The 26,459-nt window shown below is 47.7% G+C and overlaps 2 protein-coding genes across 2 annotated transcripts in view; one reads left to right on the top strand and one right to left on the bottom strand.

The window, feature by feature from the left end:
• Nucleotides 1–4,040, bottom strand: part of LOC311365323 (protein Jumonji-like) — a gene marked incomplete at its 5' end in the record, with an annotated part of 76,301 nt that extends 72,261 nt beyond the window's left edge. Inside the window, 2 exons of the mRNA XM_084484836.1 lie at nt 3,516–3,852; nt 3,915–4,040. Of these exons, the coding sequence (XP_084340962.1) occupies nt 3,516–3,852; nt 3,915–4,040 (463 nt within the window). The remainder of the gene's footprint in view (nt 1–3,515; nt 3,853–3,914) is intronic.
• Nucleotides 4,041–11,113: 7,073 nt separating this feature from the next.
• Nucleotides 11,114–26,459, top strand: part of pard6gb (par-6 family cell polarity regulator gamma b) — a 31,179-nt gene continuing 15,833 nt past the window's right edge. The window contains exons 1-2 of the mRNA XM_084485038.1: nt 11,114–11,389; nt 16,432–16,654. Coding sequence (XP_084341164.1) covers nt 11,318–11,389; nt 16,432–16,654 — 295 coding nt within the window. The 5' untranslated portion in view covers nt 11,114–11,317. The remainder of the gene's footprint in view (nt 11,390–16,431; nt 16,655–26,459) is intronic.

The raw sequence follows: 26,459 nt of genomic DNA, 5'->3' as shown, positions 1-26,459 counted from the left end.
CCATGCGTGTTCAGGCCGACGGGACCGGCAGCTGTGTATCTCAGTAAACAGCACCGTTTCTTAAACGACAGCTGACACCCCTGATTAGCATACTCACCAAAAAAAACACCCTCTCACCATCTCTTTCTCCCCCTCTCTCTCTTCCTGCACCCATATACCTCTCTCACTCTCCCTCTGTCTATCACAGTCAATTGTTATCTCTCTCTCTCTCCCCCCCCCTCTCTATGGTAGCAGATGTGCGTCTGGCGCAGCATGACCGAGTCACTCTGTATCAGAGTTGACAGCCTCCTCATTAGCTTCCGCCAAGAGTGCTGCACATGCCGTTCCCATCTCCCACTCTCCGTTTACCCCCCCCCCCTCTCTCTCTCTCTCTCTCTCTCTCTCCTCTCTCTCTCTCTCTCTCTCTCTCTCTCTCTCTCTCTCTCTCTCTCTCTCTCTCTCTCTCTCTCTCATTACTTTCGCTCCTTCGTATCACTTCACACATACATGCTCATAGGTGGAGTGTGAGAATGAAATGGTACGGTGTGTGTGTGAGAGAGAGAGAGAGACAGACAGACAGACAGACAGACAGACAGACAGACAGACAGAGAGAACCCGTTTTCATATATGAAATCAAGACGTCCAGACAATCAAGTCCGGACCACCCTGTAGAGAGAGCGAGAGTGAAAGAGAGATGGAGGAAGATGGGGGGGGCAATAGAGAGAGAGAGAGGGGGGGGGGAGATTTTTTCCCCATATTGTCACTCCTAGCCACTGAGCACAGTGGTGTGCGTGTCCTTGTGTGTGTGTGTGTGTGTGTGTGTGTGTGTGTGTGTGTGTGTGTGTGTGTGTGTGTGTGTGTGTGTGTGTGTTTACCAACCGGGAACAACCCGGGTGATAGAATGTGACAGAGCGTTCACATCCAATGCAGAGCGAGTCACATGACACGCCTTGGGATCGGCAGGCAATTGGACCGCACATAACTAAGATGTCTGCTCTCCCTGACCCTAATTGCTGTTTAGCTCATTTGTGAGTACAGTGTGTGTGTGTGTGTGTGTGTGTGTGTGTGTGTGTGTGTGTGTGTGTGTGTGTGTGTGTGCGCGCGCGCAACGCTGTATTTGCATACATATGCAACTGTGTATCTATTTGTGAAACAATCACACATGAACGCTTGATGCTCACTCGCTTACACCCCCCCCCCCCCCCCCCCCCCCACACACACACACACACACACACACACACACACACACACACACACACAGACACACTCTCATTATCTGTTTGCATATCAAGTTCTATTTGTGTCTAGTCTACACACGTGCATGGCTTGCTCTTTAATCAGTGAGCAAACAGAGCAGAACAGCGTGCACTAGAGCGATCATTTAGGGGGCCTGTCTGTCTGTCTGTCTCCGTCTATCTCTCCGTCTGTCTGACTGCCTGACCCACGCCCCCATTAAAAACAGCCTAAGTGATTCGGGGTTCCGTGTCTCAAACAAACACAGGCTTGGATCGCTCTCGTTCTATCTCCCCATCTCGCCGTAATCGCTCACCTCTCACGTTACCCACCGGGGACCACCTGAAATCAAACGCTACCAAGCCGGATATAAAAAAGCGGAGAAAACTAAAACCACATCGCGCTCCTCTGAAGTCTGAGGGGTATAAAATGTCTGGTAATCTCTCGCCATTACGCAGCGTGGGAGAGGAAGGAAGAATGAGAGGCGGGGAGGGAGAGAGGGGGGCAGCTATCTGAATGTGATGATTCATTCTCTTTTTCCTTTATGTCTATTCTTTCCTTGGCTCTGTCTCTGAGGGATTGCGTTGGTGCCACTTGTTATCGATTTAGCAATTGTCAAGCAATGAGAGGAAAGGGGGGTGGGTAGTGAGGCACATCTCCAACAGAATGTCACTCCGTGGAGCCCATCTGTTTTGGCATGTTTATGGCCTATGAAACAACCATTTGACAAATAAGGGTCGATCGATGAGTATACTGTAGGCCTATTTGACTTGAATTTCGTTATTCTCAAACATCCTCATCCCCGTTTCTACTCTTTATGATTACGTTTTTAAATACTTTTTAATTAAAAATGTGTCTTTTTAAATATTTTTTTGAGGTAGGCCTTACGGTCAGGTTAAGTGAGGTAGGCTAATGAATTCAAGCAGAGGAGCAGTTCAGCTGCATGGGTACCATGGAATACTTTTTAGGTAAGACTGAGGGTGTACTGTAGGCTATTAAAAAGCCATTTCCACACCGGGTCTGTACTGTATTTGAGGAAAAGTTTTGCAGTACAAAGCAAATGTGAGTTTTAAATCTTAAAAAGGCTCTGTGCTTTCCATTGGACCGCAATTGAGCAAAGTCTGCCTCCCGGCACCGCGTCTATCCGAGGAGACAAACCAGCCGTTGTTCGGTCCGACTTCCACTGCGAGTAAATCTGTGTTAGGTTGTGGCTTACAAAGTTACTTAGACTTTAGTTACATTCGTTTAAGCTACTTTAAAGTCGCATTAACTAGAGGTTGCAAATACTCAGGGATATCGGATATGTCAAAGTAAATGCGAATTGTGTGGGTCACCCTCACTGCCGGAGCTACATACTGGGCCTATACCGACCTCTGCTGGTATTATTGTGCACTTACAGTCTAAATGTTTATCGTTTAAATGCAATCTGAAATACAATACTGCTGGGCCTATACTGACCTCTTCTGGTATTGTGTCATTAGTCTAAATGATTATTTAAATGCCAAAGAAAATAAACTAAATGTAGTTAAATATAGTCCAACCAATTAAAATGCAGGACATTGAATACCCTCAAAAGTAGGCCTATGCATATCTAGCATAAAATATGACTATTCAAGCAAAAAAACAAAATTTGGGGCCTCCATACTGTGGCGACTGTCAAAAGCAGAGGCGTGATAATCTTTCCATGACTTTATTGAATCGTTCCAGGAGTACACCAAAACCTAACTTTACAGAGAACTTGACATTGACTAACCGTCCTCACAAACTCTCTTTCTAAAACCCCCCCAAAGCATGATGGGAACACATCAACAACCAATAGCAGTGGTATAAACAATACAACGAACATAGCCCCGGCGCTACATTGTCCCCACCAGCATGTCGCCTGTCCTCAGCCGACAACAAAGTCCTGATAGCGACGGGGAGGCCGCCGCATGCCCCAGCACCCCACTGTCTGTTTGAGTCGGAGGACTCGTCGGTGTGAGTGGAACCGTGCTGGGTGAGCTGGGTGTTTCGGGAAATCCGGCCGCCAGGGGGCGGTAGAGTGCCAAGCGGTCTCTGTGTAACACCACCACCCGCCCACGGACACACATCTTCACCCGATACACAACATCGGAAAGTTGTTCCAGCACCTCACAGGGCCCCACCCACTGGCTGGTCAGTCCGGGTTGGATTGTAGGCCCACACCCTCTCCCCAGGCACGAATTAGCGGCCCTGGCAACAGAGGTCATACCCCCGCTTTTGTCGTGCCCCCGCCTGTTCCTGACGCTGCCTGGCAAACTCGTGTCCCGCAGGTACTCAGGTACTCGAAGCCTGGTATCTGTTGGGGGGGGCGCCGAAGGCTATGTCCACAGGCGTCCGCAGCTCTCTGCCAAATATGTAGCTGTGTAGCTGGTGTGCACCCAGTGCTCTCTTGCACTGCTGATAAGCCCACAGGACAAGGGGTAGGTGGTGGTCCCAGTCTCGCTGGTGTCGTGAGGTGACGATAGCCAGTTGCATGGCAAGCGTCCGGTTGAACCTCTCCACTAGCCCGTCGCTCTGAGGGTGGAGGGGCGTCGTCCTGGTCTTGCTTACCCCCATGCGTTTGCACACCTCAGCAAAGACTTGAGCCTCAAAGGTCCGCCTTTGATCGCTGTGCAGTTCCTGAGGTGCCCCAAACCGACAGAACATCTCACACACCAGGGGCTCGGCTGTGGTCACCGCACTCTGGTCGGGGACTGCATACGCCTCTGGCCACTTATAAAGAAATAGTCCATGGCCACGAGGACGTAGAGGTTCCCACTGTCTGTGGTGGGGAATGGCCCCAGGATGTCCACCCCAACCCACTCCATGGGGGCCCCCACCTGGTATTGCTGCAAAGGGCCATGGGAAAGCCCAGTTAGCCCCTTCCTAGCAGTGCAGGAAACACAGCAGTGAACAAAAAGCTCTGTGTCCTTCTGTGTCCTGCAACCAGGCTAGTAAAAACACTGGCGCAGCTTGTTGAGGGTCTTGGCCACCCCGTAGTGTCCTGCCCCCACCGAACCGTGGACCGCATGTAGCACCCGTTGGTGCCAGTCCTTGGGCACTAGTAACTGCCATACATAGTAACTCTCCCCCAGCCTGGTGCACGCCAGACCCTGTAAAGCAGTCCATCACGCCGTGCCAAGTTGGCCCACTCTGAGAAGTAGGTCTTGGTTTCCACAGACAAGGCAGAGACAGCTTGCCGGGGGGGGGGGGGGGGCCTGGTTGTCAACCCACTGTCCCACCCTGGCCAGTGTGGGGTCACTGTCCTGCACTGCCTGCCACTCCTGGTCTTCCATTGCAGTCAGCCAACCTTCATCTGGCCCAACCTGTACTGTGGCAGCTACCCGGAGGGTAGCTCCATCTCGCTCCTCTTGGCGTTCACAGTGTCTGCAGTCCTCACAGGGGCGTCCTGTGCAGACGCCCAGCTCCGTGTTGGACCTCAAAATCGTAGTCCTGCAGGGCCTCGATCCACCGGGCCACCTGACCCTCAGGCTCCTTGAAGCTGAGCAACCAGGTCAGGGAAGTGTGGTCTGTCCGCAGAAGGAACTGCTGGCCGTAGAGGTAGGGGCGAAAATGTTTGAATGCCTCAACTACTGCCAGGAGCTCACGTCGGGTGACGCAGTAGTTGTGCTCGGGGCGAGACAAGGAGCGACTGTAGTAAGCCACCACCCTCTCGCCCCCTGCTCTCTCCTGCGACAGGACTGCCCCCAGTCCCACGTCACTGGCATCAGTGTCCACTATGAAGCTGTGACCAGGGTCAGGAAGGGCCAGGATGAGTGCGGTTGTCAGAGCAGCACGGAGCTGGGAAAAGGCGGCTGCACAGTCGTCCTCCCAGCTGAACTCCCTCCCCTTGTCCGTGAGACGGTGTAGGGGGGTGGCAATTGACGTAAAGTCGTGGACGAACCGTCGATAGTATGAGGCGAGCCCCAGGAAGTAGCGCACCTCACTGACATTTCGGGGGACGGGCCAGTCCCTTACCGCCTCCACTTTGGCAGGGTCCGTAGCCACACCTTCTGGCCCAACCACATGGCCAAGGAACCTGGTCTCACACTGCAGCAGGTTGCACTTTTTGGAGTGTAGGCGCAGGCCTGCACCCCGAATGGCTTGGAAGACCTGGCGGAGGTTCTCCAGGGCCAGCTCGAAGTCCTTGGCATGGACCAGAAGGTCATCAAGATAGACCATGCACTGTTTTCTGTGAATGTGAGCCAGGACCCTCTCCATGAGTCTCTCGAACGTGGTGGGAGCATTGCAGAAACCAAAGGGCATCACCCTGAACTGCCAGAGCCCTTGGCCGATGGTGAAAGCCATCTTGGGTCTTGCATTTGGTGCCAGCTCCACCTGCCAGTAGCCACTCCGAAGGTCTAGTGAGCTGAACCACTGTGACCCTGTGACTTTGTCCAAGGAGTCATCTATGCGGGCCAAGGGGTAAGAGTCCTTTCTGGTAACATCTTTCAAGTGACGATAGTTCACACAGAACCTCCAGGTGTCGTCCTTCTTTTTGACCAGGAGGGCAGGTGCAGCCCAGGGGCTGTTGGATGGCTCTATCACCCCTGCCTCAGCCATCTCCCGGATCATCTGCTCTGCTGCGTCTTGTTTGGCAAACCCTAGTCGGCGGGCTCGCAGTCTAATGGGCAGGGCCGTGCCAGTGTCAATTGAGTCAGTCAGCAGATCCAGCCCGATGATGCAGGGGTCTAGAATTTCGGCCAAACCAAAACTCGTGGGTGGTTTCGGTGTTCCCCACCTTCACGGTCAGCGGGAGTTTCCCCAGCATCCCAGTTAGTTCTCCGGTCACTGTTCGAATCTTACAGTTGGTGGGCGTCCATCCTGTCTCTGGAAGCTCCCCTGGGCGCACAATGGAGATGGTGGAACCCGTGTCCACGAGGGCCCAGCAGGGGTGTCCCTTGATGGAAGAGGTAGAGGCCGTGTGCGTGGCCCACTCTACCAATCTTGTCATTGTTCTCAATGGGGTCTATGTGGCAGTCTCCTCAGGGTGCCTACCCGCACTAGTTTCCCAACTGTGGGGCTCTGTGGTGTTTTGGTGCGGGGGTGGGGCAGTTCGGGGCCCAGTGCCCCGCTTCTCCACAGCGCCAGCATGGGTCGTTGAAACAACGTTCCCAGGACCCGTGGGGTGGTCGACGTAGGTCTGTTCAAGTTGGTGACGGACAAGCCTGGCAGACGGCCCTTCCCTCGTTGTCCCCTTCCTCATCGCTGCGGAGGTGTTCTCTCAGTCTCTCTGGTGTGCGGCCATGGATGAAGGCACTGAGGGCTAGCTCCTCACGGGCTGCTTCCTCAAACATGGGGTAGCCACGACATGCATAGAAGCGCACATCTGCAGCATAAGTACCCAGCAAACCTGTATATTAATGATATCATATTTTTTAGTAGTTAGTTTTAACACACAACAGCACAGCATTCAATTATTTCAATGTAAAATATTCAACATGAAATCCTTGTCTTACTCAATAGCTGGAGAGAATCTTGCAGTGTTTGAGTGTCTGTTGCTGAGGGACCTAACAGCTGTGTGTGATCAGCTATAATGACTACTGGAGGGAGGAACTGTCACTACAGAGTTTGTGATTGGTTAACGTTATGTTAAATACAATATCATCATGGTAGGTCAACAAAGAATATTCAAACCCAATAAGGCCACTGGGTGAAATAGGGTCCAATTAATGATACATATAAATGTGTTTCATGATACACTATGTACATTGGCCAGCAAAAATTTTTTTTTTTGTGGAGATCTGTTATATATTAAAGTATTACAACAAAACAAGTGAGTTTTGGATGTACCGTATAAAACGTGACGTTGGCCATATGCCAACATACACTCCTCTAGCGCCTTCTGTTGACAGAGTGCAACCATTTGTCCAATCTGAATATTAATTTGATTATTCTGTCCACATTATTCTGTTAACCACATTATATTACAATTGGGAATAAGGACATGGGAGCTCTTCTGTTGAACAACTTAACAACTTAAACAAAATCCATATTCTACATAATGCTCCCCAGTAGATTTGTGTAGCAGATGTGGTGAATATTGGCTGAAAAGGCACACAAATACAATGGGTTTCAACGGCTGATTACAAACTCAAACCCCTCTAGATACAGCCAATCAGCTTCAAGTGAAACGGAATAGAAATTCAGGATGAGTATCAGCCAATAGGCCTACACGCAGCATCTAGGAGAGAACCACTCCAGATGTTCAGTTTTGTAGATCAAATCAAATGAACAAGGAAGCGTCAAACGTTTTTATATGGGAGGCCACAGCCACAATGAAATCCTGTGCCTGCTACTTCTCAGAGAATCCAAGATGGTGGACAATCTCTCAGACAGCCCTTAACGGTAACCACCATCTGCCAGCCAAGTATCAGGCCTAAATAAATAAATCCATACATCAAGAGAACACTCTTGTCGAAGCAGCTGGTGATAGAGGAGCAGGGGAGGAGAGCGAGTTCCCTCAGAACACACCTCGGGCCCCGGGTCTGCCTCAGTCCCGCCAACACACACTTGAGGACCCAGAATTTACATTTACATAGAGCAGTTTAGCGCACGCTTTTATCCAAAGTGAATTACGAGAGAGGCTGGGAACACTCCAAGCTCTGCAATCAGAGCGGAGTACGGAGAACGCAGTACTCTGAGGGCTGTGGGCCCTTGACAGAAGATAAAACCGCACTGCTCGGCTTTGATCATAGACATAAACTACCCAAATCATGTCATGTAGCCTCCGTGTTTACTGTGTACATTATACATGAGTGTGTATTATGTGAGGCACAAATTAAAAGCCTACACACTCTATTAGCACCATGCTGTACACTCTGCTAGGTTTCTGTCCCTTTTCATTCATGTCGTTAGTTCTGTTTTGTTCCCTCTTTTTTAATGTATTCCCGCACAATTGATGTGATAAAAGAAAAGTATATAAAATGACACATAGCAGGGCTGGTGCTATGAGCCGCAAAGGACTCATAGTAAGACCTCCCTCTAGGATTTACAGTTTGTCCTAATAATACTAGGGATATTAGTGTCCTTAATATAATGAAATTAAATAAGAAGAACCAAAAATGGTATCTCTGGTAGACCTCTATATCTGTATTTTATGGCCTATTGTCTAAGAGTTGTGTGGTAATAGAGAATATGAATATCCTTTGCTTGATATAAAAAATAAGTTATAAAGAACGTCAATAACGATAGATATTGATGTTAAAAATGGATAACAGATTTGGTTTCTTGAACACAGAGCCAATGGTTTAGTTGGCTCTGTGTTTAGTGATTTGACGCAGTCGCCAATCTTAAAAATGATTGAGGCATTCTGCAATACAGTATAGCTTGATTCTTGATTCAAAACATTTGTTTATAGACACGTATTGATGTCATTTATTCTTCAGTCTGATACTTTATACATGAATGAGCGGTTACAACTGCTTCCAGAAAAGGGTCACATTGTAATTGACACTCACATGTATTTTGCAATGAGGCAAGCCAACCCCCGTCAACCACCTCCACCACTATCACCATCACCTCCACCACTATCACCATCACCACCACCACTATTACCACCTCCACCACTTCCACCAGCACAACCACAGACACCACCACCACCACTATCACCATCACCACCACAACTATCACCACCACCACCACTTCCACCAGCACAACCACCTCCACCACCACCACCATCACCACCACCACTATTACCACCACCACCACCATCACCATCACCACCACAACTATTACCACCACCACCACCATCACCACCACAACTATTACCACCACCACCACCATCATCATCACCACCACAACTATTACCACCACCACCACCACAACTATTACCACCACCACCACTTCCACCAGCACCACCACAACTATTACCACCACCACCACTACCATCACCACCACAACTATTACCACCACCACCACTTCCACCAGCACCACCACAGACACCACTACCACAACTATTACCATCACCAACACTACCACCATCACCACCACTTCCACCAGCACAACCACAGACACCACCACTATTACCACCACCACCACTTCCACCAGCACAACCACAGACACCACTACCACAACTATTACCACCACCACCACTTCCACCAGCAAAACCACAGACACCACTACCACAACTATTACCACCACCAACACTACCACCAGCACCACCACAGACACCACCACCACAACTATTACCACCACCAACACTACCACCAGCACCACAACTTCCACCAGCACAACCACAGACACCACCACCACCAACACTACATACTCTACCACTAACAGCACGATAGAGAGCGAGAGAGAGAGAGAGAGAGAGAGCAAGAGAGAGAGAGAGGGGGGGGGGGGGTGGAGGGAGGGAGAGGGAGGGAGAGAGAGAGAGGGAGAGAGAGAGAGGGAGAGAAAGAGAGAGAGAAAGCGAGAGAGAAAGAGAGAGAGAGAGAGAGTGAGGGGGACAAGGCAGACTGCAGCTGCTCTAGACAGGCGTCTTCAGGGGTCCGGGGAATGTTGTGAACTAGAGCGGGTATCTGTGTAATGTAATGGGTCGTCTCCTGAAGCTGCTCAGGTTATTCCTGGTGGTTATGGTACCCAGGCTAGGCTACGCTCGGCTACGTCATTAGCACCTCCATCAGGGCCACACACCCTCAGCGATGTGGGAGACACATCGGTGGTAAAGAGAGAAGCTCTGGCTTCAAGGAGGTATCCCTTGCTACTGTGATGCCTCCGCAGGACATTTATGTGTCCCCTCACCCCATGTGTCGTTCTCCAGCTTAAAATTTACAACTTACAATAAAGATAGTTTTATTCCTTTTTGATTTGTGTTACCATCCTGTAGCTCCGCTGGGACCTCCAGAGAGAGAAACTCATTAAAGTAGTTCTTACCTTAACTGGGTTATTATTGAACCACTTAGAGCAGTGTTGGAAACGGAATGTTTTGTGTGTTGCTAATTATGCCGCAGAGAGTCTACATTATATATGATGAAATACTCTGGAATTTGCGAATAATAGTGTTTAATCTGCATATTTATGACTCCTTATTTCTAGAACAAGTTATATATAAGTAGATTATGAAATGACGAATTACACAGCTTAAAGGACAACATTTGATGTCCTTTATCAGGCGAGTAACTCCTTAATATTTAGTTGTGATGGAATTTAACAAATTATTGAAACTCAAAGGGGGTCCTTTAAAAGTGTCATTTTCTGTGAGGCAGCCACGACCAGAAGAGCCTCTTTAAGTAATAAAACAAAGCAAGACTTTCTGGTTTCAAGCCTCAAACATCCTGCTCTGTGGAATTCTTCAAAGGGAATCTGAAATTGTCTATGACAACCTTCAGTTTGACACAGAGAGTTTTGCATGCAGTTTTAATGCACACATCCACTTAATACTAGTTAATGGTTAGGGTTATCTGAAACATATGGGGCCCTATACCATAGGACGATCCTTTAAACACATATTCAGTGGTACAATCACCCAATGACATAGTAGGCTACTTCACTATTACTATAGCTAGTATTTCTCGGTAATTATAGATTTATTGCTGGGTATTCAAAGACAAACAAATTAATGTGCAGGCCTTGATTGGCAATCGCTCATTCAATTCAAAGATCAAAGATTTCGTTTTTATTTATTAATAATCACGTTTGAAAAATGTATGATCACGCTGCTCAACTATAGACTGTATATAACCCTGTATGTCTGTATACTCAGGTAATGAGTATTAATTATGATGGTAAAAGCCCCCTAGGGAATGTATGGGCGCGTCTGCGCGTCCTGCACCAGTGCGCCCTCTGGCGGGCGGGAGGGCCGTGTGCGTAGACACATTTTTAGGAGGGCTGTAGACGAATGGGGTGATGTCATTTCAAAACTTAAATCACTCCCCCAAGTCTGAGGCGGTGAGTTGTTGGCCTCTTTTTTTCCAGTCAAGTTCTTTCATATAAACGTCGTGGATCAGCCTAACATCGGACGCCGATCGAGACAAAGTGGTTAAGTGAACGAGAACAACAACGAGGCGACGGGACAGGAGCATTTATTCACAACAGTCTGGATCCGAGGCTTATCTCTGTGGGGAAACGCTGAACTTTTTTTGCTACAATCACACACACCAAAATGAATCGGAGTTTTCATAAATCGCAACCTTTGCGATACGCGGATTGTAATGCGGTGGAGGTTAAAAGCAAGGTGAGTGTCTCTGGCGCACATATTCCTATTCCTATCTGGCTTATGAACAGAAAGAAATGATAACACATGGTCATCCCATCCCGTAACGGGCGGCAGTAGTCTGGTACAGCTTAGTGGGAATATGGATTGTACAATAAACTGCCAAAAATCTCGATGGGAATCCCCCGTGTCTCATACAATGGGACAAAACGGACGCACGAGGAAACCGAGTGCACGTTGTGTACTGCGTGCATAGATATGTGTACATTACATTATGATGCACATTGTAGTAGCGCCACGGTGTCCCCGTCCCACCAGCCACTATAGGACGCTGGGAGTGTGGACCTATTGATGCGACGGCTAATGTTTTGGAGGGCTTCCACCCTACCGCGTATAACCAGGAGTTCATAGATGGGGAGAGAAATACCACGCAGGGGATATTTCTGAATCACACTGAAGTGACCCGACTAATTTAATTATTCATTCAATGCCAACAAGCGTCTTTTTCACAGACGTCAGTGTGAGTCAGCGAGTATTCAACTTTAGGATAGTGTGCCAGTTCCCCCTAAAACCCCGTTATGCTATATCCTAATGTAGAATAAAATACAACAAAATGGCTAGTTATTAAGTCTCAAATTGTGTAATTTCTTTACACACTTGATTCAATTCTCAGTTAGTCTCAAAAGACAATTTAGGATTAAACGGAAATAGACATCCCATGTGTCACATCTACTAGAAGGTGCATCTCACAACTGTCATAAAAATGCATCTATGGCCCAAGACGGAAAGACCTGACCCCCCCCCCCCCCTCCTCCTCCCTCCCTCCCTCCACGTCCACGATACCACCCATGCCTCCATGTTCATGTGTAAATCAATGGCGAGGCAAGACGTGACTCATTGACTCAAATGCAATGTGTTGTCGTTTTGGTGGCCGGGTATCAGGGCAGGGGTGGGGTGGGGTGGGGTGGGGTATGGTGCAGGGGTAGTGACGAAAGAATGCTGTGAGAACTGCTATGGGAACGAGGAAGGGTGGGGGAGCGGGTCACGTCTATTTACACTGAAGTTGGCTGTGGTCCCATTTGTTTCGTCGCGGGTGTGAATGAGCGCTGCTTCCAAAAGTGAAGGCTCCCCTATTATCTGCCCGGACACTCTCCGCATAGCTTTCAGCTCTGCCCTTATTCCTAGCGCCCAGTGAGGACTGACATGACCCAGTGGTGGCGTTGAGAGAGAGGGCCTTGTTTGTTTTCTAATGCCTAGCTCTCTTTCTACCGGTCGGATCGAAGACGTATTGGCTCTGACTTGTGCATACATGAAGGCAGTCTTGCATAACAAGACAGTAGAGCAGGAGGCCTACCCTGTTTTTGAAAGTTTCTGAAGCACATGTCCCTCAAATTGCATTGGACAGGTAAATCTGTATCTCATTGGCCATTATACGTTTCTAAACCTTCAGACCAGTCCTGACACCAACTGATTGGAGCGTGCAGGTCACAATGGTCACCTGCAGAATGGTCCCAGAAGCAAAGGAAGGTGTCAGAGTGAGTGTATTCTCCAATCCAACCGATGCTGGATTGGCTGACAAGGTCCGTGACAGTGTCTCACAGGCTGAAAGGATTTACGTGGGTGCCCGTGTGTGTATGTGTGAGGACGCTCGTCATAGGCATCAAGCTATTGTCACTCTCCCTCGAGAGCCAGGGCATCACTTGTCCTTGCCGTCCCACATTGTTCTCAGAGTGACTCACGGCTCTATTTGCGTACCTACGAGTGAGCCGTGATGTCACTGCATTCACCTGCCAGGGGCCGTGGTGGTTCCATCTATAGATACACCGGCCAGATCAGTAGTGATCCTCTTTGTGGTTGGACCTGGCTTATCGTACTTCACTCCCGTCGCTGGAGGAAGAGGAGATGGCTAGTTCTACAAATGAAGACCATCAGGGTGTAAAAGAGTGGTTTCTCTGTGCTCCAATTTCAGCCAACTGAATCAAAAGTGTATCTGATGGAATGCGAGTATTGGATTGGGTTACAGTTGGCAGCCATCTTGAAAGGTTGATGTCGTTGTCTTGATCGCCTGCTCGATAATGTCAATGCCCTGACAGTTTTTCACTTGGGCAAAGAATAGAAAGGGTCACAGGCACTTCAGATGTCCAACCTAATCTAATGGTCAGCCTCCTTCACACTCTGTGTTTGTGCCCTGACTCAACTGTTTGTTTAAAGTTTCTTACTCGATAAAACAAAGATGGGTACTCTGTGAAAGAGATTACAGATGACATTCCCTTCTGTTTTGTCCCTGTTCTATTCAAAGTACTTTAGTGTACTGTTGGAGAGTACACACAGTCTGAGAGAAGTCCAACTGTTCTTTGTTAATACTCTTATCTTCAGATAGTTCACAGTGGTAAACAAACCTGTTCGGGAAACAGGAGGAAATCCCATTACAACTCTGTTGGTCTAGTATGTGAACGTGCGGGAGATAAACGGTTGATATTGTAAGTAGTAAACAAATGCTGCAGAAAATGTTTACCACGTTGGCTGCTGCCGCCATCTTGGATCGTTTTAGGGTTGGGTAATGATGCAATTTATGATAATTCTCAGTCGATTTAATCAGACGATAATTCTTTCCATTACAAGTTACCAGAATCCAAAGTGATGTCGTAAATGTGCTTGCTTATCTGCCAATCAGCCAAGAAAAACAAAACTATTCATTTGATTTTGATCCATGAACCAAATATTTGAATTGAAATGCAACATTAAACAGCAAATGTTATTTGTACATGTTAAATTTCTTAAACAATTCATGGATTATCAAAATGGAATTCTAACAATGTTCTGTTGACAAATCGGTGAAAACTCATCGTTGAAGGCCTAGTGTAGGGCTGAAGGGGTGGGGTTTAGTCCAGGTAGCCTTGTTTTGTTTACTTGTGGGAAATGTGTGATTAGCATTATCTGGATGAACCCAGGAGTTGACTGGTTGACTATCTGTGACCCCGGTCTGTCTGCGCTGGTTTCACTCTCCTGAGAGTCTTATCAGGGCGGGCGACGACCTGAGGTGATAGTGGAGGCAGTAGGTGAGCTCGTCCTTCATGGACGTTTACCCTGCAAGAGTTTCATCAACTAGTGAGTGGAATAACTAAACTGAAAGAGCCCCTTATTCAAGTGCAAGGGAGTGTCTTGTAAAATCGTTTTTGTACACAAGATTGTTTGGAAACCATTGGAGAAATGGGAAAAAACTATACTATCTTATTCCTAAAATGGAATACAAAATCAGTATCAACAAGAAGTCAGGGCTGTGCTTGTGAAAAACAACATAGCTAGCCTCAACTCCACACACTAGTCAGAGGTGACTAGATCCAGCTTGTTCCAACCTGCTCAAACGATTGGCCAGAAGGTGCAGTGATGTCAGTGTTCATGCGGTGTATTCTTAGTACAGGGTTTTAAAATGTTAGGCCAGTGATTAATCTCCCCGTGTTCAGACTTGTCCCAACCCAAAGAGCCCTTTTACTAGTTTCTCACTGCAGATTACATCAGATCAGAGTTTGCACCTCTGTCACGACGATCACCGATCAGAGTATTTGCTATGTTTTTTAAAAGACATGCAAACAACATCTCACACATCTTTGAAATTTTTTTTACATTTACATGATTTTTCACTTTGTTTCACTTTAACCATCAAGTGCAGACGGCCTGGTGAGGTGCGCTGCAGAAACCAGTTCCCCAACTTTCTAAAGGTCTTCTTCAAAGTGTGTGTGTGTGTGTGTGTGTGTGTGTGTGTGTGTGTGTGTGTGTGTGTGTGTGTGTGTGTGTGTGTGTGTGTGTGTGTGTGTGTGTGTGTGTGTGTGTGTGGGGGAGTCAGCTTTAATCTGTACACCAGGCTGCACATGCAGTTCCCCAGCATGTCGTGTATTCACTCACGATCGCATGTCCTCTGCTAATTACAGCGTAGGCTCCTCTCCTCCTCTCCCCCGGCTCTTCTTCTGCTGCTATCTGCGTTCTGCCGTGCTCCCTCCCCTCCCACCGCCATATGTTTCTTCCCTTCCTTTCCCCTCTCCTCCATGACCCTCTAATGATAATGTAGAGAAAACACGCCAACACGACTCTCCAAATTACAGGAGTGCTCTGGCCTTGGCCAACCTCACCCGCTGCACCCAGCCACCCCCACCACCTCCACCACCACCACCACCATCATGTCTCTCAGTCCCATGTTGACCCGATCCCTCTTCGGGGCGGGGGGAACGGTAACCTCATGGTGGTCCCCCCCCCTGTGTGGAGATCCCTGACCTGAACACCAGGTGACCGGGGAGTCCTGTTTGCATAAACGCGGTGTCCCGTGTTTCTCTGCACGACGACACAACCACCGCTAAGTCACCTACCTGGGTTGTACTGCCTTTTTGTTCCACCCCCCCCCCCCCCACACTCCCTCTTTCCATTTCCTGCCTCAAGTTGGGCAACCGCTTTTGAGTGAAATCGTAGTTTTTAACAGGTTAATCGTTGTTTGTCGTCACTGTCTCGTGACTGCGTTGGGTTGTTGCATCAGTAACTTTATACTACTAAATAAGAAATCAGGCATCCTGAGAAATGTAAATTTAGCTCTCCGTTTTCTTTTTCATGAAGGCCGGCTTCCTGCTCGCTATGTAATTAGTGGGAGATACCATCGCTAGCACTCTGTTGAAACCGGTCTCTGAGGATTGCAGCCAGTTTAGTCATCTGCATAATTCTTGCAGGGATCTTCCAGTGTGTCTGTTTCAAAATAAAAGCCTACCTGAGTCAAAAAATAAAAGCCTACCTCTGTCAAAGAATAAAAGCCTACCTCTGTCAAAGAATAAAAGCCTAGCTGTATCAAAATAAAAGCCTAGCTGTATAAAAAGAAAAGCCTAGCTGTATAAAAATAAAAGCCTAGCTGTATCAAAATACAAGCTTGTCTGTATCAAAATAAAAGCCCACCTGTATCAAAATAAAAGACTTGGTACTTCCCAAGTGAACTCGCTCGCTCCCGAGCTTGCTAGCTCTGGGGTTTACAAAGCCGTTCTCTCTTCGTCCTCCTCCAACGTCTTCCTCCTCCTCCTCCTCCTCAGTATGGGGCGGAGTTCCGGCGGTTCTCGGTGGACCGGGTGAAGCCCGGGAAGTTTGAGGAGTTCTCCCGGCTCATCATGCACATCCACCGCATCGCCAACATGGAGCTGATGATCGGCTACGCGGACGTGCATGGTGACCTGCTGCCTATCAACAACGACGACAACTTCTGCAAGGCCGTGTCCATGGCCCACCCCCTGCTGCGCATCTTCATCCAGAGACAAGGTAGGCGCTGGCGTGCGCACGCACATGCAGTCATGCGCGCACGTAGACGTACACATGCACATGAAGACACGCGTATACAAAGTAACGGTAAATGGACTGCGTATATACAGTGCTTTTCTAACCACTCAAAGCACTTTACAATATTGCCTAGCATTGACCCATTCATGCACACATTCACACACCGACGGCGGTGTCAGCCGTGCAAGGTGACAGCCTGCTCGTCGGGAGAGGTTAGGGTGAGGTCGGTGTCTTGCACAGGGACACCTCGACACTCGGCTAGGAGGAGCTAGGGGATCGACCTAGCAACCTTACGGTTACCAGCCAACCTGCTCTACCTCCTGAGCAAATTGCTGCCCAATGACATGCATGTACATGCATTCAAAGGTACATGCATACACACACACACACGCACACAGAGCAAGACAGATGTGTGAGGGAAGGATAGCCTCGTGGTACTGCACCTGGCTTGCAGTGTACTACATTGAAACTGGGATTCTTAGAAATTCATTTTGGGTTTATTTTTAGCGGTGTATATTCCTGGGATGCTATTGATGCTTTTGAAGCATGTATCCTGTGTTTTGACTTTGGCAACTCACTGAAAACCTTTGCTGCGGAAAAGCACCAAGGGTTGCCAAGGGGTTATACCTGAATAATGTTTTTTCCTCTCCTGATAATATTTATCCTTGTGTATTTGTGTCTCTCTGCCATGAGAACTGTTTGTTTACGTGTGTGTGTGTGTGTGTGTGTGTGTGTGTGTGTGTGTGTGTGTGTGTGTGTGTGTGTGTGTGTGTGTGTGTGTGTGTGTGTGTGTGTGTGTGTGTGTGTGTGTGTGTGTGTGTGTGTGTGTGTGTCTAACTGCACACACACATGCTTTTCCTGACCCCTTATTGGCTATATCTGTCTGCCCCAGCTAATTCCTGTGTCTTAACCAAATGAAAGACACACACACACACACACACACACACACACACACACACACACACACACAGGCTGTCAGCCCCATAGAAATCAGGTCATTGAGCCCAGCCTGTATCCCAGCATACCAGACATTACTGGTAGACAAAAGATCTGCATGAAAAGAGAGGGTCCTTCAGTGTGTGTGTGTGTGTGTGTGTGTGTGTGTGTGTGTGTGGGGCGAAGGTTTTCTCAGGCTGTGCGTGTGCTTGTTGCTTGGATATGTTTAGTCTCAGGACGCTCAACGGTAGCTCTACACGAGCAGGGTGATCTCACTGAATGTGGAATTCTGCATTCGGTTCCACTACTCTGTTTGTGTTTAGAGCCAAGATGGCCGCCAGGTGAAGAATGCAAATTCTTGTAATTGTTCTGCAGTGGTAAAATGACGAGCCACAGACTATGTAAATTATTGTATTCCCTGCTTTTTGAATGGAAGATAAACCCTAAACCCTACATTAAGGGGATTTATTAGAACGGTAGTCAGCTTTGTCGGATTTAAAAAAATAAATCTGCTCCTCAATTTAAGATGCCATCCTTATTATCTGGATTATTCTCAACCGATATTTGATTTATGACGATAAACACTGTTTAATAATAATAAAGGGGCATAATGCCACAGAAATGTAACCAAACTAAAGAATGGATGTTCTGACGCAATCCTGGTCGCAGTTGAAACCGCTAATTCACAAGTTGTGTGTGTGTGTGTGTGTGTGTGTGTGTGTGTGTGTGTGTGTGTGTGTGTGTGTGTGTGTGTGTGTGTGTGTGTGTGTGTGTGTGTGTGTGTGTGTGTGTGTGTGTGTGTGTGTGTGTGTGTGTGTGTGTCATAGCCAGCTCTGTGACCATGGGTTGGGGGTCTGGATGCTACACTAATCTCATAGCTCTCCAGACTCACTGGGGTCTTTTGTCGTTGAGCTAACAATGATGTGTGTTTGATTCTCTTTGCGCATATGTGTCTTACCGTGTGTGTGTACGCATTAATGTGTGCTTGGTGGCTGTGTGGATGAGCTCACTGGCTTCTTCTGGTCCTGCTGAGAGGCGACGGGTTTAACACACACACGAACGCACACGCACGCTATTCAAAGTCAGGTTAAACCTCACTCTGCCTTTTAGCTTGACGTTCGGGTAATTTTTCATATTGCCACAGCTTTTAATTATTCACAGCGTGTTTCGTTATTTGTTAAATGGTAAATGGACTGCATTTAAACTGCGCATTTCTAACCAGTTGCCACTCAAAGCGCATTACAATATTGCTTAACATTCACCCATTCATGCACCCAATCATGCACACATTCACACACCGACAGCAGGGTTCAGACATGCAAGGCGATAGCCAGCTCATCAGGAGCAGTTAGGCTTAGGTACCTTGTTCATGGAAACCTTGACACTCGGAGCTATTGCCGCCCTGTATTTCTATACAGTTTGCAGACTGGTTAAAAATGGTGTTATAGATTGGATACCCGGCACCAGGGTTGGACAACAGAGGTGGGACTATAGTGGACCGGGGGGGGGTTCAGGGTTCAGCCTCTGGGACACTTTCTATTGTATCTTTGTCGGCATCTTCGTGTGTTTTAAATGTTTGCTGTGCAAACACGTCAACAGTGGCTAGACCACAGGACGTCCTGCGGACCAGAGGTAGAGATCTGATCTGGGATCTGGATTTGACTAATGACCTTCTTGGGATCTGAAGCGGAGGAGAAAGCTCTGGTTCACCTGGAAGCGCTGAAGCAGGTGACCCACCTGACCCCGCTCAGTCGGTCTTCCTTTCCTGGGGAGATCGGATATCCTCGTGTTTTCTTTTGAACCGGCCCGCTCTTCTGTGTGTTTGTGTGTGTGTGTTTGAGGTTGTGCGCACGCGTTCTTAACGACAACTGCTATTATCTAAAAGACACACACACACACGCAAATGCACACGTGGAGGGGGGGGGGTTTCAAAGGATCATTGTTGGTGTGATCCCTAAAGGCATGTATGCTTGTTGTCACGGTGTGGCTTTTCTTTTTTGTGCAGACGTGACAGTGTTGCCTATTATTTGCTTTGGGGTGTATGATGACGGGCTGTGTGTGAAGCGCGCCCAGGGAATAGCAGTGAGTGTACACTTTACAGCTTTGTCTCACAACAATGCACAATAAAGTGCATGAGCACGCAGGCTTAGTCCAAGCACCGCCTATCACGAGACAAGACAATTCTTGTTCTCCCCTCGGGGTTACGGGAATGTGTTTAAGAGTGAGAATGAGCGTTACAGGTTTTTTAAGCCGCAAACGCTACAGAACCTTTTTTGTTTTTACAGAGGTGGATCTTGGTAAAGAATCACACACCAGATTTTAGACTGAAAGTTAGCTCTATTTTATTATAATTTCCTATTTTGTGTTTTCTTCCAAAATACTAAGTAACCCTCCACCAACGAGCCTGGAAGCACATGTACGCTGATCCTGAATTAATATTTAACAAACGATATCTGAACATTCAAATAGTACTGAGAAGCACTCCCAACATGTGCGGCTGGAACCACCGGTTAAAGTTACGCTGGTAGTAAAACACATGTCCCCTCATTATCAGAGGATTACGACTCCTCAACAATGATCAGGTGAATGGCAAAAGCGTCTTCTGTTTATTTATTTAGTTACGTTTTCCCCAAAGGCACGGTGTGTTAGCTTAGCGTAAGCTCCCCAATAGACCACAACATTAGGCGTGTGATTGAGTCAAAACACCCCCAGTGGAGGTGCCGGAGGAGGTATGTGTTTGTATGTGTTGTTTTTATATTTAGACCGCAGCGAGCCACTGGGCCCTCCGGAGCCCTGTGTCAGTTCTCTTGCATAAGTCCTTAATCCACCGGCAACAAAGCCACGACTGTTGACAAAATACAGACACAAAGTGACGATTCTTTTGAGAAGAAGCTTCCTTTTTCTGGCCACAGATCAATCTTTTTACGGCATCGTCTTGGACAAATACAGTTCATCTTTGGAAGTTGTGGTTTATTTCCCCGCTGGGTTATGACTGGATGTTGTGTGACTGATTGGGGTGAAGAGGTTCAATGTTTTGGTTGCGTTTTTCTGTTAGTGCAGGTCTTTTATGAATGTTGCAGGTCTTTGTCTGAAAGTGTCATTGCCTGCTAACACGCTTAGCAGGACCACTGTGTGTGACTTCTGTGTGTGAGTTGTTTAGAGGGCCTGTCGTTTTGAGGACATAGGACAGTTTGTAGGGTCTTATTTGTGTCATTCAAATAGCAACCCTGTCCGTATTCCATTCAGAGTTCTAAAGTACCATATAGACGTATACTTATTTGAATTTGATATTCAAATCGTTTTTTATGCTTCGAAACTTTCTGCCCTCCTATCTTTAGTTATTGTTCACACTTAACCATGTATTCTTATCTCTCCTCATATGCTCAAGCTCATAGAATAATTCAAAGTAGGTCTCAGATAACACTGTTCAGGACGTCAGACCAATACTACTGCCATGGTTTGCCAGACAGGAAACCATTGATTTGATCACTGGCGGCTATGCTATTTATATTGAAACGATGGTTAAATGATTTCCAGGTTCAGCATTAAATATGTGCAGTAGATGAAATTATTGACCATTATTGGCCGAGCCTTCAATGTAAGTATGATTGCTAAGTGGGGAATGATGACTTGATTAAAAAAAAAAAAAAAGATAGGGAATGGCTGTTTTATAATAGCTACCTCACTTGTAGACCTAGACGTAAACACCCAAGTCTACTCAAATGTACCTCATTCATTCATGCATTTGACTATGACTTGCTGAAGTCCAAGAAAGATTAAAAAAATCATAGAATCTTAGAATGTAAACTCTTCCAATTATGTGAACCGCAATCTAACGACCCGAACAGACCACATAATCTGCTCCAGCGGCGTGCCTGCGTGTCAGCAGTCTGTTTTTCTCCCAAAAAAAGAGAAAGACAGAGTTGTTTGTGTCAGTAACTGCAGCAGGCTGAACTCAGACTAAACTCTGGAGTAGACACTAAACACGGAGCTAGAGCCCCGCGTGTTGGAGTTTAAAAACACGGCCAGGCCAAGGTCATGCCTACAACGTGGCTCCAACACACTGACTGACACACACACACACACACACACACACACACACACACACACACACACACACACACACACACACACACACACACACACACACACACACACACACACACACACACACACACACACACACCGTGCTATCCACAACACCTGTGAAGACGACAGGGCTGGATGTGAGCTTCACGTGAGAGCCACAGATGGCTCCTTGAGTTCACATCATGCTAGCAGGAGCAGAGAGGGAGATGCCAGTTTAGCCCTGAAAAGACGAGAGCAGCAGCGTTCCAGTGCAGATCTGTTTAGTATTTCTTTTGGACTACCTCTGGCTTCAAAGCGGAGCAATGCAGCTTTGAAGTCATCTGAAATAAGAATATAAAAAGTGTATAGATCTATAATTTATTTTATGTGAGCAGAGCTCATCGTGTGTATTGTTAACGTTGATTGAATGGCTTGATTGAAGTGTGTCTCTATCGTCTCACTGGAGGAAAAGGTCCCCAAACCCAAAATGTGCTTCTGCAATATTCAGTGTTCTCCAGTGGAGACCTGTTTTTATTTATTTATTCCTAACTATTTGACCTCCCTGCAAACCCTGGTGTGTGAGTAGAGCCACATGTGTGAGTAAACACATTTTAGTTTCTGTTTTTATCAAAGGATCACTTTAAAGTTGTATCACGTCAACTGCTGCGAAATATTCAAATAAAGTGTGTGTGTGTGTGTGTGTGTGTGTGTGTGTGTGTGTGTGTGTGTGTGTGTGTGTGTGTGTGTGTGTGTGTGTGTGTGTGTGTGTGTGTGTGTGTGTGTGTGTGTGTGTGTGTGTGTGTGTGTGTGTGTGTGTGTGTGTGAGGCCTGTGTCCAATTGTAGGCACACACAAGTCGCGGCTGAACCAGACCACAGCAGGAGAAAGTGTCTGTGAGACAGATGCGCGTGTGTGTGTTTGTTGGACCTCATATTTGCCTCACATCAGCCTTTGACCCCCGGTGGTTACTGGCGTGTTGAGCAGAAACCACATCCAGAGAGGGAGAGAGACGGTACTGGGAATCAGTCGTAAACACGTGGCCTAGTCACAGTAAAGCGACTGCAGACTGCCATTCAGGTGTAGCATTTTAAGATCTCTCCATCGTCTCCGGAGCTTTCCCTCCAAATGTACCGGCCTTTTCCGTTAATCCGCCGACCTCTCTCACTCGAGAGAGAGATTCATGTGTTCAATCAACTTACTTAGCATGCGGTCTTTACGCTAGGCCTAGCCGTATTGTGCGCAGTGATACTATAATGGTCCCCTTCTCTCCCTGCGCGACATCAAAAGTGTCTTTGAGAGGGCCCGTCCATTATGTTGAAGCTGCTCGCACTTCTGGTCTTTGTACTCCACATCTGAGCAGGGCCCCGGGCCCCGGCCATGAAGAGTGCTGGTTGCGTAAACGGGGTAAAGATAATAATAATAGAGTACATGCATGTTGTAACGACCACAGCCCCGCTGAGGACAGACCAGCTTGTCTGTTCAGCGGAGATGTTTTGGATTCCCTCTCTTCATTCTTTCTTACTGTTTCTCACTGTTATTCATTCTTTCCTACTTTTCCCTGTTCATACTTTTTTTTAAATTAATTTTGGAATATGTGATTTCAGCATGTTAAGGATTCATCTATGTATTATTGTAGATAGGAAAACTTGAAAACTTAAGAACTACAATAAATTAAAACTTATTGTAGTTCTTAAATTTCTTTCTGTCTGTCTGTCTGTCTGTCTGTCTGTCTGTCTGTCCCTTCCCTGACCCCTCCGTCTCTCAGCCTCCATACAACATAGGTGCTTGGGTGAAAATCTTTACAACCGGCCCATTGTTGAGACTGGATCGTACGAAACAGCACCACCCCAGTGCTCGCCCCCTTTATAGATCAGCTTCTGGAGGGAGGGGCAGGGGGGGGGCGGGGGGGTTGGGGCTGGAGGCTGTCTGCATTCCTGGACTCTGTGCTCCAGGTAGCGATTGAGACCGCTCCAGATTCCTTGCATATTAGTGTTTGACTCAGACCGTTTGACTTACTGGAAGCAATGGGGGGAAAGGGAAGAAAAAAGAACTGGTGGTTGAGGCTGAGTGGGAGGGGCGCGGTGGAGTAAGGGGTGGGGGGGGGGGGGGGGGGGGCAGTGGCTAGGGGTCGGGGGTCAGGCTGACGGGAGAGGGAGGGAGAAAGGGGGAGCCCACCCCTTTCAAGTTGGTTCCGTAGCCCACTCACTGGCTCTGACCAAGGCGCTGCTCTGTGAATATACACCATAATGGCCGCCCTGGAGTCTACCCAGGTCTGATGAATGTTTAACACGGATTGGGTTTGGTGGTCCCACAGAGCGCAGTGTTCAAACAGCCCTCCCTGCTCCTTCTAGGGCCCTGTAGTTCCAGTATGCACAGCAACACTAGAATCACAAGCCGAGCGTTGGGAAGCTGGAGGACGGTTAAGCAGGGGGAAAAAGGATCAATTCCACACGAGTTTTGTGGTGAAGAAGTATTTCTTGATGAGTGATTGGCACAGCCTCGGCAGATACTGTCTCCACAGCATAAATGCCTGCAGAAATGTCTCCTCCCATGTAAAAACACTGCATTTGTAATAAAATTTAAGTGTGTGTGTGTGTGTGTGTGTGTGTGTGTGTGTGTGTGTGTGTGTGTGTGTGTGTGTGTGTGTGTGTGTGTGTGTGTGTGTGTGTGTGTGTGTGTGTGTGTGTGTGTGTGTGTGTGTGATCGAGCATGCACGTGAATGGCTTCCATGCGTGGTTGCCAAGCGCAGCAGAATATTACAGCAGTGATCAGTCACGTGAAGGGTTCGAGGAAGAGGGGGAATAGGGAAGCGGAGGAAGAGGGACGGCGGGAGCCATGGTAGCCAGGTTGCGTCCGTCGTGCGGTCTGGCTCACGGGCACGCTGCTGATGCAGAGGTCTGCGCTCCGCAGAGCGCTCTGGAAAACTGTGTGTGGTGGAGGAGCGGAAGGCCGTGCAGACAGAGCCCTGTCCAAGTGTAGAGACCTGAACCGCCAGATACAGAACAGGGCCTGGATCAGTTGTGTACCGAGCCGGTCCGAGTCTAGAGACCTGAACGGCCACATGCAGAACAGGGCCTGGATCAGTTGCTGAAGTGAAGTCGTGCTGTTTTTTTCTTTCTTCGCAGTTCATCCAAGGAAAACCCGACGTGTGAAAGGCCAGTTTCAGATTCCTGCATTCCCATCTGCAGCTGATGGATAAACAATCTGGCTCCTATATAAAACTGCACAATACACACAATAGTTTCCGCTCTTCCCATTGGTCAGTTGTATTCCTTTTGTGTAGCACGTCCGGCTGATCCGAATGCACCTGTGTATATTGGTGCAGCGTTACCCAGACTGTAAACACGGTAGTCTTTTGCTTAAAGAAGGTCTGCGTCACAAACCACAAATTCACCAGACAGTGTGTGTGTTTGTGTGTGGGCTTGTCTGTAAAATTACCCTGGTGTGTGTGAGCACAATGGCGTCCGCAGTTAAAGTGTGATGGAGCTGGCTGGTGTCTGAGTCAGTTGGGGTGTCCATGTCGGATGGGAACTGCTTTCCTTTGTCCCCCGGCCTGGAAGCCCCTCACACCCAGCAGCACGGCCAGGGGCAGTAAATCAAGTCGATGAGGAAGGAGAAAACATACCTAAAAAAAAAAAGACACTAATGCAATACTTCTTCAGCAAGCGATCAAACCTGAGTTGTATTAACGTGCGCTCCTTAGTTATTTCCATTATTGTGTGTTTCTGTGACTCATTTTTTTTGTACATTTTTACGGCCTTGGCACCACCGGTGAATGGCTTTCAAGCGTTGCCATGGAGATGCAGGTCGCCGGTGGCGTTGTTTTATTGGGGTTAAGCGGGGTTGCATGGTAGAGGATGCACCAAACTTGAGTTTCCTTTTCCCCACTCAAGCATTCCAGCGCTAACACAACAGGGCTGACATTTCCCCGTCCTCCTCTGTTTTCTGTTCTTCTGCCCCACGGATCAAAACCTTCTACCTCACAATCGTTAGTCCCCCTCTCTCTCGCTCGCTCTCTCTCTGATGTCAACCCCCCCTGCTGTGTGGAGGCGGGATGCCGGTCGGCCTGTGTTTTAATTAAACGCACAACGTCTGTTGTTTTAAGCCTGTGTGTGCCTTTGTGGTCTTTGGGTCTCTGCCTCATTTTGTGTTTTACAACCCCACTTTAAACAGTGGATCGGACCTGCCCCCCTCTCCCTCCTCTCCCCCCGTTACATTGAAGTTTTTTTCCCAGACATTCTGTGAGGGAGTTTTTCTGTCTTCTAAACCTGGGACTCTCCCACTGCTAGTAGACAGGGTTGCTTGTGGTTCGTTTTTTTTGTTTTCAGCAGCATTGTTTTCGGCGGTTTACAGACAGGAGTCAGACAGCCCAGAGCCTCCGTTGACCTCCTGTCCCCAGACTGGTTTCACCAAAGTGCTTTTGCTTGCAAGGCTGAAGCCTCTTGATTTACCTTTTTATAGAGGGATAACGACAAGGGTGAAAGAAAACCATTTCGAGCCAGAGGTTGAAGTCAACAAACATGACTCAAACATGGCAGCCTTGCACGGGAATCTTTTCTTCTAGAAGAGAAGTTTCCATTTAATTATTTGTTGATTGTAACCTGATTATTTTCCACAATTTGGGACTAATTAAAAATTAGATTGGAATTGCGCATTAACGTTAGATTCTCACTCAATTCAGATTTGCAGAAGGAATTGTAACTGAGAATAATTACGAAAATAACAGACCTATACTTGGACCCTTCCGGGTAATTGCACGTTGGAACAGCCCAATATAGCCGAAT

Source organism: Micromesistius poutassou, assembly GCF_964030765.1.
Source record: "Micromesistius poutassou genome assembly, chromosome: 20".
In the NCBI taxonomy this organism is placed as follows: domain Eukaryota; kingdom Metazoa; phylum Chordata; class Actinopteri; order Gadiformes; family Gadidae; genus Micromesistius; species Micromesistius poutassou.
Note: the sequence above shows the minus strand (reverse complement) of the source record. Positions and strands in the feature narration are given on the sequence as shown.